This window comes from Drosophila elegans, unplaced genomic scaffold, assembly GCF_018152505.1.
Source record: "Drosophila elegans isolate 14027-0461.03 unplaced genomic scaffold, ASM1815250v1 contig_814, whole genome shotgun sequence".
NCBI lineage: Eukaryota > Metazoa > Arthropoda > Insecta > Diptera > Drosophilidae > Drosophila > Drosophila elegans.
In genome coordinates, this window is record NW_024546167.1 from 2,934,513 (window position 1) to 2,952,613 (window position 18,101).

The 18,101-nt window shown below is 41.3% G+C and overlaps 2 protein-coding genes across 3 annotated transcripts; one reads left to right on the forward strand and one right to left on the reverse strand.

The window, feature by feature from the left end:
* The first annotated feature begins 251 nt into the window (after positions 1-251).
* LOC108142022 (translocation protein SEC62) lies at positions 252-4,061 on the forward strand. 2 transcript variants are annotated; one of them, XM_017265698.2, is made up of 4 exons: positions 252-391; positions 1,582-2,394; positions 2,458-2,765; positions 3,311-4,061. In XM_017265698.2, exons 1-4 carry the CDS (start codon positions 356-358, stop codon positions 3,402-3,404), a joined length of 1,251 nt encoding a protein of 416 aa, XP_017121187.1. In that variant the 5' UTR covers positions 252-355; the 3' UTR covers positions 3,405-4,061. The 2 variants fall into 2 exon arrangements, with proteins under 2 accessions (XP_017121187.1, XP_017121186.1); XM_017265697.2 differs by lacking the exon at positions 252-391 and adding an exon at positions 1,227-1,413.
* Positions 4,062-5,523: 1,462 nt separating this feature from the next.
* On the reverse strand, positions 5,524-8,036 carry LOC108141655. Its single transcript, XM_041710350.1, has 2 exons — positions 5,737-8,036; positions 5,524-5,666 (listed from the first exon to the last, which is right to left on the reverse strand). The coding sequence occupies exons 1-2, from the start codon at positions 7,756-7,758 to the stop codon at positions 5,619-5,621; spliced, it is 2,070 nt and encodes a 689-aa protein (XP_041566284.1). The 5' UTR covers positions 7,759-8,036; the 3' UTR covers positions 5,524-5,618.
* Between the last annotated feature and the right edge of the window lie 10,065 nt (positions 8,037-18,101).

Here is an 18,101-nt window from a genome sequence, read left to right on the forward strand (position 1 = left end):
TTATTAACAAGTTTATTTTTACTTTATTGGATTTGACGATAGTACGTTTTAGTCGACATTTTTCAATATAAAATATTTGTAGCCAGTTTTAAACCGGCTCCGACTGCGACTGCTGAAAATAATAAGTCAAAATAAATAAATATCGACGCTTTTTTAGATCATAAAAATAATCGATAGTTGCGAGGGAGTAATCGATATTGTGAAATTTTTAGAAACATCGATAGGATTAAGTAACCATCGACTTATGTTCCATCTCTACCATCTATGTTTATGTGGTGCGTGTGTGGCAGAATTATTATAAAAATTGTTGTAATCAATCAAATTCAAGTCAGCAGTTCGTCGCACTAAATCGAAAATGTCGGAAAAGAAGCGCACCCGTCGTCGCAAGGATGTAAGTTCAACGTGGTTTTAACTGGACAGCCACTTTAGGGGAGGCATTTGTGTGGGTGCCACAGTCCAATTGGCATGCCGAAAGTGTTTGTTTTTTGTTTTGATAAAAAAACGAGGAAAAAAACGTGAATTCGCATAAAAGAGAAGATTGAATCGAATCGCTGATATGGAAGATCAGATGAGGCATATGTATGTATTCACGTTTGTACATACTTATGTGGGGGGGCAAGTTCAATGCTGGAAGTGTTTTTCGTTGGACAACCCCGAAACTCGCCCCCCGCCTGCAAACATCTATAATTAGCTGTTTGTGGAAAATCTCTTGACTTGACTGCGCATTTAGCACGGCCTGGATATCTCAGCTTATTTACTTTTCGATCAATTAACTTGGGCGACAATTTGAACAGCTGAGCTTGTAAGCTCATGTGCCCATCTGGCAACGCTGTAAGCCAGTCTTGTAAGTCGATCTCGCTCTCCAGCTTCAGCTCTCTCTCTTTCTCTCTCTCTGGTTCTCTCATTACCCACACATGTCAGGTGCAGTCCCACTTATCAGCTGCTCTGGTTGTTGTTGTTGGGGAAAGTTTGAGTACGCGTGTACACTGGCCACAGGCGGGGATCTATGGGGGGATTGACTTGGGGAAAACCCCCCAAAAAATGTTCAAAACAAAGCTAAAAGTCTTTAAACGTATTTCCTATTTTCAAAAGTCAACCAATCAATTTCATAGAATTTAAACCCCCTTTTCTTTTACGCCTTATCCCGCCCCTGCTTATATCCATGTAATGGTGTGCGCCTGTGTTTGTTTGTTGTGGTGATCGCCAGCTCGTTTGACCAGAGTCAAGATTTTAATACTTTCTAGACTCTCGGAGCGAGTGCAACACGTCACGACCAAGAAAACTACTGCCAATTCCAGACAAGTTTTTCGTTTTATCAAATTCGTAGTACTTAAGAATATAAGTCGCAAAATGAGCGGCGAGGAGGACTACTTCGAGGAGGAGCAGGAGCAGGAAATATACGACGATGGCACGGTACTTGGCAAAACCCCACGTATAATAAAGCCATCTCAACGGCTTGAGTGTGACGAATACGAAATTGGTGTCGTGGCCTATATTTGCCTATAACCCCCCCCATTGAACTAATCGATCGTGAAAGTGAGTTTCTGACCCAAATTTTCTACTCTTTTTTTTCTTATCCAGGAGTACACCGAACCGGGTGCCCAGAAGGTGGACAAGCCCTCGAAGGACGAGAAGAACGTGGCCAAGTGGCTGAAGAAGAACGTCAAGACGAAGAAGACCAAGTTTCTGAGCCACATCGTCGAGTACTTCACTTCCAGCAAGGCCATCGATGCTCTGATGAAATCCAAATTCGCCGAGGGCAGTAGCCCGCTCTTCACCACCCGTGAGCAGGTGATCGAGTTTCTGGACGTGATGCTGGAGCACAAGTTCTTCCATCGCGCCAAGAAGGTGCCCGTTACGCTGGAGGAGATCAGGGGCAAGTCCAGTGGCGACAAGAAAGGGGACAAGGAAAAGAACCAGGAGAAGGACAAGGAGAAGGACAAGGACAAGGACAAGAAGGACACCGATCCGGAGGCCGAAAATGGCCAGGGCGAGGGAGGTGCCTCTGGCAACGAGAAAGAGAAGAAGGAGAAAAAGAAGCGCAAAATCCGCCTGGACATGCATCCCGAACAGATCTTCGTGGACGGCTCCGAGGCGTACGTGTGGATCTACGATCCCATTCCGCTGCACTACTGGATATTCGGCTTCATCCTGCTGTTGGGCGCCGTGGGCATCTGCTTGTTTCCCCTGTGGCCACCACTGTTGCGAAAGGGTGTCTATTATCTCTCCGTAGCCGCAGCTGGTTTCCTTGTCTTTATTCTGGCTCTGACCGTGGTGCGTCTAATTGTATTCACCATTGTATGGGCACTAACCGGTGGCAAACTGCACTTCTGGATCTTCCCCAATCTGACCGAGGATGTGGGCTTCTTTGCCTCCTTCTGGCCGCTTTACGAGGTTTGGTTTGACATAACAACTAATTGCTTGTGAACCTATTAAATCAACTTTTCCACTCAACAGAGCAACTATAACAGTGAAGGAAATAGCTCCTCCGGCAAGACCGACAAAAAATCCAAGTCAAAGGACAAGAAGAAGGAGAAGGAAAGCGATGCCGAGGACACTGCTGTAGACGCGGATGGGGATGTTGACGGCGATGGTGATGTCGATGCAGAGGTCTCCACACTTGAACCAGAGAAAATCGAGCTTATCAAAGAACACGACACCGACATGGAAATCCGCAAGCGTCGCAAGGTGGGAGCCGATGAATACGAGGATGACGATGTGGACGAAGAGGATCCGCAGACGCAGCCCAAGGATTCCAAAGCTGGGTAAGAAGGGTCCGCTCAGTAATGACTAGGATTCCTGCTTTATTGCTCGAATTTGTATTTATGATTTGTTTAGTTTCCGTCGAGCATTTCGTTTTGTTTTTTCATTGAAAAAACAATATTGCAAAGCGCAAGATACATTAACTCTAGCTTTTAATTGTAAAACCTCTTTGTTCCTTAATAAATAATATTGTATGATTAAAATGCATTAATTTAATTTTTTTGTTTGCGTTCATAACAATTTTATTTCGTTTACAAAGCATGTCATTTGTATATACATTTGTTTCGTGACTTGTGGAGGTTCATTTTATTGGTAAATGGTTTTTAAAATACTGGTTTCTGGTGAAATTCGGAATATTTAAAACGTAAACGATGTATATAAAATCTGAAATCGTAAGTTCTCACATCAAAGCTTGAAGTATAAACGGAGTAAGTTTTGCATCCTATTCATTTTATTTAACATCATACACATTGTACCTACTGTCCCTTCTATACTTTTGATTAATTCACATTGATTGTTAGTAATTCCCCTCATTTTTTGCTTTCAGAACCCCACGCAACTCGGGATCCGACTCGGAGAGCTCTAGTAAAGATTATGAGATAATCAGTTCAAGTGAAGTGCAAAACGTTGCTGGCAACTAAGATGGAGAAACCACAATATATATATATTAATATTTAATGATCCACATCTAGCTAATTGATAAGACATAGAACAAGAATCACACATCAAGTACATCAGCACATACACGATTCCAGGTTCAGCGAATTATTGTCCCACAAAAATACGATCGACGTCGTAGTTTTCGATCGGTGTTTTCCGAATCCGCTTTAATTGAAATTGAGTTTGAAGTTTTACATTTAATATGTATTTGAAGGAAGGCGTACAGACATGACACACAACATTTCCTAAACGCAATATTATGTTGACCCAGGTTTTCTAGGCTGCAGTTGGGCCTTGTTTTGCCGCGTAAGTTCTCAAGCCCTTAAACAAACTAAATATTACTTATTTGTATTCCTATGTTTGTAAATGTATACAGTGGAGCACTGGGCGAGTGCAAGAAACGATTGCAATTGATAATAATCATAGCGAGTACGTAGATGTGAGCACATACGTCTTTATGTGCATAAATATTTACTCTACATGTAATTAAAGCGAACTAACAACTTAAAGAAATTAGTAGTGTAACACGCAATTAACTATTATATAAATAAAGCTAGGCAATTCTGATCTGATGTGAGAGATATTTGAGCGTTTTTTAGTTCTTGCTCGAACGTTTTATTAAAAAAATATACAACCTACAATTCGTTTTTGAACTGTCGTTTTGTGGGAGGATAAATCCAAGATATTGATAACGAAGGATGGCTGGAAAAGCGGGACGAAGTTATAACTATAGACAGTGATTTATTCTTGACTTTTAAACGAATATATTTTGTGCACTTGTCACCCTGCACCGAATACACCAAAGTAAAATAATAAACAAGTTTGTTGTTACAAAAAGTGTTTAAATTATAAAACCTTTAATTTACAATTCATTTATCGCCACGCTTGATCCAAAAAGTGTATATATTATAATAATTTAATTTAATTTCATGTACAATTCATCTATCACACTTATTTGAAATCTTTTTTTCTTGTATGGAACCTCAATTCCATCGAAACTTATTTTAACTCCCCACTAGAGGAGGTTGAGTTCTCAAAATTGGTTATAAGACTCAGTGGCTTTTGGCAAGGATAATTTGGTTTTGAATCAGAATTTACAATTGGCTTTCTTAGCTTTCTGGCACCTGGATCTGAAATATCTTTTGATGCACTTGATAACGCAGCAGTATCTATTCCTCCAACAGTTTTTTCGACAGGAGTCATATCTGAAGAGTTGGTTGTAATCTTAGTTTCTCTTTTTGTTTTTGAACTCAATGCTATGCTGTTCCGTAAAGAGTTTTGATCCCTTTCTTCTGTATCAGCCAATTTATTTGTAAATGGTTCCAAAAATTTTGAAACCGATGAAGTTTCAGTCGATCCCAGCAGCTTTATTGGCTTAGTCATCATTTTTTTGAGCTTGAGTTGCAGCGCATTGTCGATTCGTTTTCTAATGTTATCGCTCACTTTTGAAGAATTGTAATGGGCAGCCGTTGTAGGATTCACCTGGGCTATTTTGTTCTGATTTTTTGTCACATTGTTTCCGTTTATGGGATTCTCATTGAATTTCTTAACACCTGTGCTTTTAGGTCTAGTTTTTAAACTCTCTGCCTTGGGTTCTTTACTGACTGACGGAGAAGGTTCGCTATTATTAACAAATAGTTGATCACCTTTCATAATATTAATTGGATTTGACTTTGTTTCTTCCTCTGTACTCATGTCGCAAAACATATCCGACTGGGAAAACTTCTGAGCATCGTAGATATTGGTAACTCTTTCATCCTTTTGAATCATCACCTTTTTCTGATGATCTAACAATATCTTATTTTCTTGCATATCAAATGATATTTCAAGTTCTTCGTATTTAATCTTGCGGCTTCGGTATTTCAAAGGATGTGCTGGCCAGACCGGTAGACGGGGTTTTTTGCGATTTTTTCGTTGCTTAATTGATCGGCCTAATCCCTTGGGAGTTGCTAAATGGGCAATTGGAGTTTCATGTCCGCTATCATCATTTACAATTGCCTCTTTGTCTTTGTGAGATATCAGTTCGCTGGGATCTATATCAGGCCTACGAAACTCGTAGAGAGACAAAGGAGGACGATTCGTAACGTAACTTTCCTTCATGTACCCTTTAATAACTTTAGTGTCCCTTACAAAGGTAGCGACACGGAGCTTGGGAATCTCTGAGCATATGTAGACCACTGTCTCGAAGGTTTTGCTTACAGACCAGGAGATCGAATGAACGTTGTGTCTACAAAATTTATATTCTAGAACGGTTGGTGAAATATTTGGTACATGTTCCGTATTAACTAATAATGACTTATAGTAGGATTTTACCTTACTCTCCAATATCTTTTTGTCAGTCTGTAAAATGGAAGGTATAACACATTGATGATTTTTGCAATGTGTTTGTGATGAACTTCTATACGAATGACAGCATCTTTGCCCTTTTCTTTGAAATATTGTCTGATTAACATTATACATATCTTCTTCGTAATCTTCCATCTTGGAGCATTTCTTCTTTTCAGTTCTTATGTTTTCCAGTTTTTGCCTTATAGCATTTCTAAGTTTTATGTTTATGCAGGTTCGATTTTTATCATCGGGCTCTGTAGGTATTATATCTCCCTTCATTTTTATGGCATCATTTTCTGTATTTTGTTTAATATTTCGGTGATTTCCGCAACGGCCGCACTTTAAAGGTAAGGAATTGGGCTTGTCCTTCACAGAACATATTGTTTTTCCAGTTGTGTTTGGTGATGATTCGTTTATTCTATAGAAATCCCTTTCCCCGCTAGAAGAGCTTAGTGTTGTTGAGACGCGTTTGGAATAATCTTGATCGTGCTTAGTTTTATTTGAAGAAAGTACAGACTGATCAGTTGATAAATCACTTAAAAAAGAACTTGTTCCATGGTCCTCGTTGCCGTGATTGGGAAGCTGGTTCAATTCAGGGCCCTTGTCATCCTCGGAGTTATCGACAGAGCTCTTGGATGCTTGTGAACGGATAAGCTGATCCCAAATCGAGGCAATGATGGCGGATCTCTCGGCTGCCTGCCTTTCTACATTTCCGGTCTCTTCTGGCGCATTTCCTTGTTTGGTCTTCTGGATGATTGGGGGACTGGAAGTGTTGCTGCTCAAGGAGCCGCTTTCGCTTGAACAATCGAATTCGATTTCATTGATGGTTTTCATAAGATTTTGCTGCACCAGCTTGGTCATGAAGAAGCAAGGACGCTGCACGTCTGGTGGACTATCGTTCTCGGGATTAACGGGGACTTTGGGGGGTGGTAAAGGCGCCGGTGAACCATAGCCACTTCTCAGTTCCATTTCCAAGGACTCGATGCGATTGTTGCGCAAATCCCGGCGTGGTTCAATGTACAACGATTTGGGTCGATGGAGCAGGTAGCGAGCACTATTCACGACGAGTGCATCCTCTGATGGACCCTCGTACTGGTCGAAGGGACAGAACTGGCTGGCCAGCTCGCTTTCGGCATCTAGCGAATCCTTGGACGTCTGTGGACTGGAGCTGCCGCCCTTCTCTCTGTCCTCCAGCGACTTTTGACAACTGGCCAAGATGTTGGTCCGTACTTGGGCCAGTGGGGGCAGCGGACGACTTCTGTGACAGAGTGGCGGACGGGAGCTGTAGCTGCTCCTCTTGGAGATGGCTCCTCCCAGGCCATTCGTAATGGGTGTGTTCAACGGGACAAAGTTGCTGACAAAGAGATTACTATAGCTCTGGAGTACGTGATTTTCCTCACTGAAAACGTCTTGTTTCATTAAGTTTGGCATCTCCTTCCATGGTAATCTCGATGCTGGTGGTGGAGGAGGTGGAGGAGGAGGAGGAGGCGGTGGCGGTGTCGGTGTTGGTGGCTTCCATGCCATTTCAGGTGGCGGCGCTGAGGGTTCCTGTTTCTCCCGGCGTGGTGGCACTCTTTTTGGCTTCGAGTGGAAGCCATGACGAACCGAATATAATTTGCTTTTAATGTGTTTGGGGTCACCATTTCGTGTCTGGCCACCTTCTGCTCTGGACAAGCCACCGCATTTGACGCAGTTCGTCCGGCAACTGGCTCTGGCATTGGGTTTCTTCGCCTTCACCTGGCTTATTTTGTCTTCCTCCGTGCGACGTTGCTCCATTAAAATCCTCTGGCGATTGGCGGTCACCTCGGTCTCCTCGTCGCTGGAGGAGTGGACGCCGGTCTGGGGGCGTCGGGCCAATCCGCACACCTCGCAGACCAGATGGCGGTTCACCGGGATGTGGAGCACCGCTCGGGGCAGCTTCTCGCACAGGCACCACTCCTGCTGCCACGTGAGCCCGCTGGCCATGTTGTTCATGTATAACGAGTACAGCTTGTAAAAGCGAAACATCAAAAGCGATTTGTTTTGATTTATCGGACAGCAATCAGAAAAGTTATGTATGTGCTACAATATATTCGGGCGATTTCTGTCAGTTATGGATAGTAACAGGCTTGCCACCCACTATTTAAATAAAATAGTATTCTATTTCGTTAAAAAGTTTGTATAACCAAGTCAAAAAGTCAAGTACATTTAGGCAATAACCAAGGTACTTTTGAAATACAACTAACCTGGGTTATTTATTTATAATTTATAGTCCAAAACAAAGCTTCTTACAATTTTCCGTTACTTTACAAAGAAATATACTTTCAACCAGATATGTTCAAAAACTTTGTATTACAATTTTGACATATTTGGGGATGAATCCTATAGAAATTTTGTTTTACAAAAAAATTTGTATATAACAGCGTTTAACATTAGCAAATATAAGAGTATGGCAGAAGTGAAGATATAAAATAAATAAATAAAAACAGGTGAAAACCGTTATTTACACTTAAAAAAAATGGTACCATTTTTTGAGTGTAAAAATTTAAAAAAACACTTGCTGATATTGGTTTTTGAATAAGGTTCACAAAATTTCGAATGGCTGTGTGACTTAGTTTAGCAAAGTAACAACAAAACAGCACTTTGCGAATCTGTTATTTGTTGTAACAATCTCTAAATAAAAAACACTTAAGAATTGGTTTTGGAATCAAAGCCTGGAAAGTAACCATCAAAAGTTGGCATGTCATACATCGTTAAACTCGTCATAAAATTTCTAATCGAATGGCATTTACAGCTAAAAGTATTTGATTGTTTTTTCATTAAGGGATGGAGGATATTTTGTAAGAAATTTGATTTTGTTAATAATACTATACCTTAAGGCATAAGTAAATATTCAAACTTGGTTTGCAATAGCTTTGTTTGCACAACCTGTAATTTAAGTTTATTTGGCCGTATGGCTTGGATTGCACGTGCGTCAGAACACTTTCAGAGTTGAGAAATTTAATTAACTTTCTTCTGCATTTTTAATGCACACATTCAATTGAGTGTAATTGTTTTATTTTTTTTTTTGTATTGTTGTCCGACTCGAAGAGCTCTCCTTCAATAGACTGCAGCGTCCTTCGAGAACATTTCATAAAATACCATTAAATGTAGTTTGCATATTCGCCCAGTTCCTGGGAAAGCAGATTAGTTGCATGGCAATCTAAGTGAAATTTCATGTTCCATATGCAATTACAGTTCTGGGAGCAAACTCATATATATTAACACTTATAATTGACAAGCACACTTCACCTTGCCATTCGAATGTGCTTCGAATTTATTTGTATTTTTCCTGCAATAGATATGTACAAAGTGCAAGCAGTTGACCCAAATACTCAGCTCCTTCAGCAGCATTCTGTTTAATTAACTCGATAGCATTTGATTGATTGGCCTAATCCCTCAGCTTTATACAGCACCACCTAAAAGCCGAAACAACTATCCACCTCATTTCCCGGGCAAAGTCAATAAACACATTAAAAGCGCATCGCCTTACAAAATGTTCTGCATCTTCGGCTCATTGAGCAGCTTTTGAGGAGCAGACTGGAGACCTTAGGGAAAGGCGTTTGGCAGGGAATTTATGCACTCAAATCAAGCGGGGCCATAAATTATGGACCCAGTCGCTATCCAGCCGGGAGTTACTAAGTTCCAGTTGCACGTTCCTCTGTCCATTTTGAATTACCAGCCGACTGTCCGGGATTTATGCGCGCCACTGGCCATAAAAATATTATTCCCAGACTACGGACTATAGCCTCTCCGAATCGGCGCCTAATTGTTCAGCATCGATTGTAGTTCAATATATTCGGCTGCAAAGACTACATCGGGAAAAATATGTTCTTAGGAAATTCAAAAAATAAATTAAATAAGTGGAAAATCATTTTTGTTATAAATAAAGTAATCTTCATCTTGATTTAAAGAAAGGATTGCAGAAAATATCAAAGTTTTTTTACTTTAAGGTCTTAAGATATACAATTTCAATATATATATTATATATATTTTTGAAGATTTCTGAGGCACCCTTAACTAACAAGGTTCTATTTTTTACAAATTTTGTATTTGAAAATACATAATGTGAAGTCTAAGGAATCTAAATCTCAAGAAGTGAATGCAGAATTCATTCAAAATCATTTAATCAACGCAGCACGTTTTAACACGCCTTTTAATGTGATTTTCCATTTTAAACTTTATGAGGTACCTCCCGACTAAAAAGGAGTTATTGTAGTTATTTTTATATCAAAGTATTGATAATGTCTTATTCAAAAAAAAAAAAAAGAGCACACTTAAAAGAATTTTGCACCCTGTACGCAACTACAAAAACGCTTCGACGTCTGCGATTGGGGCAACAAAATTATTTACTCCCTGGTGTGGCATTTTAATGCGTTTTTATTGCGATACTTTTAGCGTCATTTCATTTTCGGCATTTTTTTTTGCCATGGAATTTGCACCCCACCATTTGGCCGCCTTTGCTTTGCCATCGCCAGCCGTAATTTTTGTAATTTTTTGGCGTGGCTTTTAGTTGGCGTTTATTGCATTTCCTTCAGCATTTAAAGAACGGACGCCCGACCGGAAATTTAATGTGTGGCAACTATTTAAAGCATGCACAAGCTACATACATACGCATCCAGAACGGGCTCTTGTCCGGGGTTCAAAGGGCAGCTCTGGGAGGGGGTGGAAGGGGGGAGGTGTAAAACAGTGGGGGGTGTTGGTGCCCAATGGGGAGAATATTTTTGCATGCAACTGGAGTCGCCTGGCAAATTCATTGCATACTTTTAGGCTGCCGTCGAATGCGTTCAGGGATACTGATACTCTCACTGAATGGCGTATTTCTACCCCAGGTCAAAGGTAATGAAATGTATATAATTATCCGCAATCACAGCAATTTAATTGGAGTTTCACCTCAACTTTAATTACGAAAGCTATTCCAACTAGCACCTACTACACACACCCAATCCGGTGGTCCACATTCCTGAGAAGCGGAGCTGCTTCTCGCCTGGCAAATTCCAATTGTATATTAAATACTTGGTATTAAGTTTTAAGCAAATTTTAATTACAATGCCGTTGCTTCCGCCATTTAACACAAAAACAATTTCCGCCCGGGCATACATATTTTAGATCAAATATTGCAACTGCTGCCTGGTCATGGATGGGATGAAAAGGGGTAGGGTTTGGGTTTGGGATTCCAAAAGAGGGATTGGGATGTGGGTGCTATATCGTTGCCTAAATGGTTGTTTTTTTTTTTGTGCCGCTCTGCTGGGCGGTTGTGTTGCCATGAAATATGAAATTCAGTTCGTGGCTACGTGACTTGGGGAGTGTCTATTTTTCAGCAGCGATGCTGCCAAAATTGGGGGCGCGGATGCTCCGCCTTGTGTGCATGCTGCACAAACGCATCCTCTGTTTACTTATTTAACACAATTTTCACATTTCATAATTCAAGTCGGTGGAGTGCACACCGTACAGTGATGGCTGACGTGCGATGGCCAAAGGAACTGGGCGTGGCTGTTTGGGACACGCATGCGTAGCCTCGCTTTGGGGTATTGATGTCGGTCCCATCACAACGTATTTCCCGTTTAATGTTCCTCATTTTGCCACTGGTTATTGCATGCAACTCTTGAGTTTTGTGTGCTGCACTTTGTCTGGGTTAATTTTTTTTTACCTACGTAGTACATAAGTGGAAAGCGCTGTCTGGGATCTCTAGGCGAGGCGACAACCTTGAAAAGCACTCAACAAATAAAAGCTAGCACTTCCAGCACACAGCTCGGGGGTTCCTTCGGTCGCAATTATTATAGTTTCTGTTATTCCAGAGGCACATCACGTATCCGCCGTGGTGGCCCACTCACGGATTCGACTCCTGATGCAGTGTTGAAGGAGGCGATGTTTGCCTTTGAGCACTGTACGCTTTGTAGCACAAAAACTAGTGCTGGATTTGTGGGAAAGACATCGTTTACTTTAATACGAATGTCGCACTTTATCCAAATCGTCTTACGACTGGAATATTATCTTAACGCATTGCCTAACCGTTGAAGACATTAATTGCGTTAAAGTATCTTTCCTTTTGAATTATTTAGCTTATTATATTATATAATCTTGAGTTACAATTTATTGGATCATTAAAAATAATTTACAAAATAAATATTCAGTTGATTTTTAAAAAGTTTTGTACATTCTACACACCTTATTAGAAACATAATCAATGCGTTTGTCATATTCATATTTAATTAAAATAATTACAGATTAAAATTTCACCCTTAAGTTAACAAGAATTAAAAAAATAAATCCATTTGCCATGATATTTTTACTTACATAATCGATTCATTCATTCCAAATCAAAATTACAACTAATGTCTCTTAGCCATTTCAAATGGGAGTGATTAGTTCAAATTCATATATTCAGTTTCCAATTTTGCTTTTTAATTTATGCACATGACCCATTTATGATTGATTTTCTGCCAGTGCACTGGGTCGAGCATCTCGGCGGGATGGCAGAAGTCAAAGGTCTGCTCCTGATTGCTGCAGTATGTGACGGAATGTGTGCCTAGATTGGATTTGATTGATTGCGGTCTGGGGGCAGAGACAGACGCTGGGAGTTTGCCAGGAATGTAAATCCGTCTCGGGATGCTTTAATGGCTGTTAATCGAGAGGTCTCCGGAGAATCTTTAACAAGTATCTCTGGGGGGAGACAATATAATCCGTTGTCTTTTGGCAAGAGTGTTTCGTGGTGGCTGGGCCAAGCTACTTCCGTTGCGATAAAAGCGCTTCTAAAAGGTAATTGTTTAAAAATGGACTTTATTCAGTTATGGCGCAGCACTGTCCTCTGTGGCCATACACACACATGCATATGCATCCGCATCCCCATCCGCATCCCAGACCATATAGCCCATAGATCGGCTGTCTAGTCATGTGTGTGCTCGCTGTCCATGTAAATTTTAAGCAACTCTCCAAACTAACAACCGACGCAAATTGCTGCTGTTGCGGTTTATTTTGTGTTGCAAAAATATGCACCGTCCTGCCCTCACCGTCTGTCTCCTTTCGCAGTTCCTGGGTCCTGGATCCTGGTTCCTGGTTCCTGATTCTCCTGATTCTCCTGTCCCCTGCATCTGCATCTGCATCTCCCCGCTGTTTGCTTAGGGCTCTGGGAGTTGGGCATGGGTATGGGTATGGCCATGGAAATGAGGATGAGGATGAGGATGACGATGACGATGGTCTAGTGGCGCATTGTTGGGCCTGACTTTTTGCTTGCCGCTCTACGGAATGTGCGGAGTTTGTTTGTTGTGATGTGTGTTGGTTTGGCGGGCTTGTTATTTTGTTATTTCACCCAAAAGCTGTTAAATTGCTTGAAACAAAACAGTGCAGCTCCATGGAAAGAAACTGCTGTTTGCGGACAGGGCTACGTTCATGGCCATAAATATTAAAGTGGGTGTCAAAAGGAATATGTGGTGCGAAATGCTTTGAATGTTGCCTGCTGCCTGCTGCCAGCATCCAATGAAATAAATGTTAGAGCCCAAGGAAAATCCCCGAACGTGCTGATGATCCCTTTTCCAGATAGTGACTGCAGTGCAAAAAGCCCCTACTCATAAATCAAAACAGCCAAATGCGTAGACATGTTCCCGATTCTCTGGTCAGCTATATTTTATGCCCACCACAACGAAAGTTTCCCCTTAAACGGCGAATTAATTAAAAGAAAAAATGTGCACCTTGAATGCAGATTTTGCCATGCATAAATATTTTAATCAAAAATCTTGGCCGAAGAAAATGAGAAAAGCACTTTTTGCAGTTGCACTGGCCAAAGGATTTGCCTTTAGCTGCGAAACTTTGCTTTCAGAAATTATGCGGGACCAAGTTTTCCCGTTTATAGTGCGCATTTAAAAAAAAAAAAATTGTTCCTTATTATTTATAGTGTGCGTCGAGCCCTTTCTAGCGATGTGTTAAGAAATTATGTGGCTCGTTCCAAGGATGCCCATCCCATCCTATCCCATCTGACATTGAACTCGCCAACTGCTGGTGGATTTTTATTAAGTTTCAAACGCTCAAGAGCTTTGCATTTTATCTGGCTGGCAGCCTTTGAGCGGGCTTAACTTTTGGACCGCTCAGGGAATCGAGTCCTTCTTATTTGTTACGAAAACTTCAACTTGGCGGCGTTCCAGGGGGCTACGACAAGTGCAGCCGGGTCTTAACGTCTATGAAAAGCTCCTCAAGAAGGGCCCTTTTTGAAAGGGGGGGGAGTACGTGGGCACGGTACGCATGGCCTCGAAACAAGTTTACTCCTTACGGCGAGCAGAAGCAGCTCCTTGTTTCCTGCCACTCCGTATGGGTGTGTGTGCGGGTGTGGGTGTGTGGGTGTGTGTATTTACTACTACTTACTTTGGCCGAGGGAAGTTGTTGGCTTCCTAAACGGATACACAGACTTCAAATAGTTTTTTCCTCTGTGAGCACCATACTTGTATGCTTCTTTACGGGCATTCCGCTTTTTGCAGTTGTTGTGGTTGCACTTTTTGTTTGTTGGCTGTGCCTTTGCCTTTGCCGGATCCGCCCACAAATTGCGGACGGAATTGGAATCGGGATGCGGCAGCACGTGCCAGAGGTGTTCCGATTTCGGTGCTCCGACTTCTCTGGGCTCCGTAACTCGTGCCGTGGCAATGATGAGTTGTGGAATATTCTTGGGGAGTCGAACTGCTCCGGGCCAGAGCCAAAGAGCCCCTCGACTCTGTGACTCTGCCTGCTGATACAAGGATTTGCGGTACAAAGTCGTGTCTATTGCTGCACTCCAAAAAAATAGCTAAGAAAACCCTGCGACGTAATGCGGAATGGAAACTTTAGCAAGTTTTCAACTCGTTTGTTAAACATTAACAATACCTTAAAGCTCTTACTTCTGTGCATAACAACATAGGTTTATGTTGATAAAGTGAGCCATAAAACTCATTACTTACAACTGGCAGTATTATTGTAAAACAGAAATTAAGGTCCCCTCTCAAACATTAAAGCAATTAAATTAAAGGGTGTTTATTACAACTCGATTATGTAGTTGTTGTTGGCCAATTAAAATCGCAAAGTGTTAAATTACAAAGAAAGTACAACAATAAAAACTTTTATATTTTATATAAATTATACACAACATATTTTTTAACACTCTCTATAATTAGCCACCAAAAAAAGTTGTCATACAACTCCAAATGAAGTGTGAATGTTAACTTCAATTACCTTTTAAAAATTGAATGTCGAGCTTCAACACTTTTTATTGAACAATAGCTACTAGTTAAAATATGGTGTTAAATTTTCTTGTGAAAAAAGGTTTAAATTTAAAATTTAAAAATACAAAATACATGTTATTCCAAAAGATAAAAAGCTAATAGATTTTTGTGTAAATATATCCTTCAATTTAAGCAAACGAGTCTTAAGTACTTGAAGTTTTAAACGCAATAAAAAATAACTAAGCAAAATTACAACAAAATTAAGGATAATGAAATAATTGTTTGTTTCTTCTTATATGTTTTTTAAAAAGTTATATATAGAATGACCCATTTATATGTATTATATTTTTTTTAAGGTAAAACAGGATATTAGTTTTTTTTTAAAAACCTTTTTTGAATACATTTTGTTCAAGTGCATTCTCTTCTGTTATCTTGTCCAGTGTGCTCCACTTAGTGACTGCGATATCCACACAGGCTTGGGAGTTGGCCCGAGAGCCGTTCGAAGATGCTCGGATTCCCAGGACTCTGTGTTTTGTGTTTGGTGTTCACTTGCTGCTTTATATTTACTAACAGCCACTTGAAGTTCATCGCTTACAAACATATTTTCACTTCGTCCCACACCAGCTCCCATGTCCCTGCTCCTTTCACCCTGGTGAAAGTGCTTATCGCCTTATGATGGGTTCTGTTGAGCTCACTTTGGTTTAGCTCTGTTATCCCTGGCCCCTGGGGGAATTTAAGACTTGGGTGTGTGGCCAGGTAAATGCGGTAATTATGAACTTAAATTTCTGGGTCCCTTAGGCCAAGCTATCTGGGTTAATTGTTTAATTCCGGGTATCGACTATCAGACAGAACCAACTCAATAAGTTAACAACTTTTGCTGATAATTTTAAATAACCAGAGCTGCAGCTTTTTTGCGTAATTACAGCTAGGGAAGGACAAAAAGGACAAGGGGAAAAAGTGCCGGGCAAATGGCGAGTTGGTAAAATTTGTGAGCTGCATAAATTCATTGCGCTTATTAAGCCACCGCCAACACGCAAGACAAAGCCCCAAAAGGGGTCGAAATGGTACAGGGATTGGGAGGGTGCTTGAGTTTTGGTTGGGGTTGGCATAATCACACCTTGACCACCTGTCCGCGCTGACGGTTGGGTTGTGCTGCCTGGGGTCCACTGCATTTTTCCCCATGGCCGTTGCCGTGCATTTAATCTCGACAGCATTTCCTTTGCCGTCGAGGACGCAGCCCATGACATTTCCTACCAGCAGCCCCCAATCCTTGCTTCCGGCCCCTTTTTTTTTGCTCCATCTCCATGGCTCTACGGTTGGCGACGTTGTCGAAAACAAAAATTAGTCCTGCCGTGAAATGGGCAAAGGAAGTGGTAAGTACCAGAACAACCTACCCAACTATCCACCTACCCAACTACCCACCTGACCACTTTTCCGCCATCGCATCGCATCGGCATCGGGCGACTGCAGTAACCGACTTTGGCAGTAAAAATTCGTAATGTGCTGCTAATTAAGTTCAAAGCATAGTTTCAGTCGGTCTAGTCCTCGTGCATTTAGTCCTGTCGCAACCGCTAGTTGGATGGTTGGCTGGCTGGTTGGATAGTTGGCATGGGGATGGGGGATGGGGATGGTGGCTTTGGTTCGGGCGGGCTCAAGCCTGTTGACAGTACCAATCCTCACAGCATTTTTGTATGATTGCCCCGGAAAATACCCCGCCTCCGCAGGTCGGAGTTGCTCGCTTTGTGGCCGCCACATCCTTTATCCCTTATTTCTGGCAAATAAAATACAAAAATTGATTCCGCCCACAAAGGAGAGCCGGTTGCCATGGCCACACCCCTCGCCCCCGGGTGTGTGGATCTTACTGCCCTAAAGCATATACAAATCCTTTACTGTGGCAACTTTGCCAGCACTCGACAAAATATTTGTTTAATAGGTTTAATCTCTTTTTATGCTACGAAAATCTAGAAACTCTTGAGAAATTAAATTAGTTGGAATAGGGGTTCCTTTAATTGAAAATATTATTAAATCCCATCAATAAGAACGGCTTAAAGGTCCTTAAAACAAATCACTTTTCAATACTTTAAGTTAATTTAAAATAGAATTCAAAATTGAATAAATGCTAATGTTGATCATTTTGCAACTCTTTGGAATATACATAGTTTCTAAACAATTTTCACATTTTTTAAGCATGGCTATTATAAAAATGTGGGTGTTTCTCATACTCAATTTTTTTTTATTTTTACTGTGGCAAACTGCAAATAAAAATGCAAAAATCGGCATTTAAAAAATTATTTGTTTTGAGTGTGTGGCGTTGATTGTAAAGCTTTAAGGGAAACTGAAAATGAGTAGGAACCTAACTGGCATGTAAATATTTAGCTTGGGCGATTCCTTGGTCATCATAAAAATTTAAGGATCCTTGTGAAACGTTGCGGACACTTTTGACAGGTAGCCCGGGCCGAGGACGAGGGGCACTTCATTTTGCGCCACTAAGAGGCGGCGAATACACTTCATCGTGCACATTAAATTCATAATTGCATGGATTTAGCCGGCATTAAAAATGCAAAATGCGTTAGCTGGAGAAGGGAAAATGGGAAATGGGAAATGGGAAACGGGTTCGTCGGCGTAACTTCATCGGACGCATTAGCAAAGTTTCGTTGCCTTATTTATATGCAAACTGGACTCCGGCCTTGCCACAATGAAACTAATTGCCACCGAGTTGAAATCCGGCGAAGAGCCTTTGCCAAACTCGTTTCTAATGCGGCCAACGTGCGATTGTCTAGTGTTGATTAAATACTTGCCAACTGTGTGCCGTCAAGAGGATCGCTGGATATCGGGGCTGTCATTTTAGCCACTCCACAACTCCACTTGTTGGCAAACATGGAGTCCCTTTTGCATGGAGTGGAGTAGAGTAGAGTGACAAAACTAAACAACAGGGCCACAGCACGCAACTGTTTGGAGCTTAGTTCGCCTTATTGCGCCCGGGGGCATGCAACAATATTTGTCGTGCAGTTGATAAAACAGTCCTTAAATGTCCTGCCCCGATGGTGGCTCTGATTCCAGGCCAGACCAGGCCAGTGCCGCACTGTCGTTTTGTCTGATGAGTTTTTAAGTACAGACAATTACAAAGGACAACCGAGCAGCAACAAATGC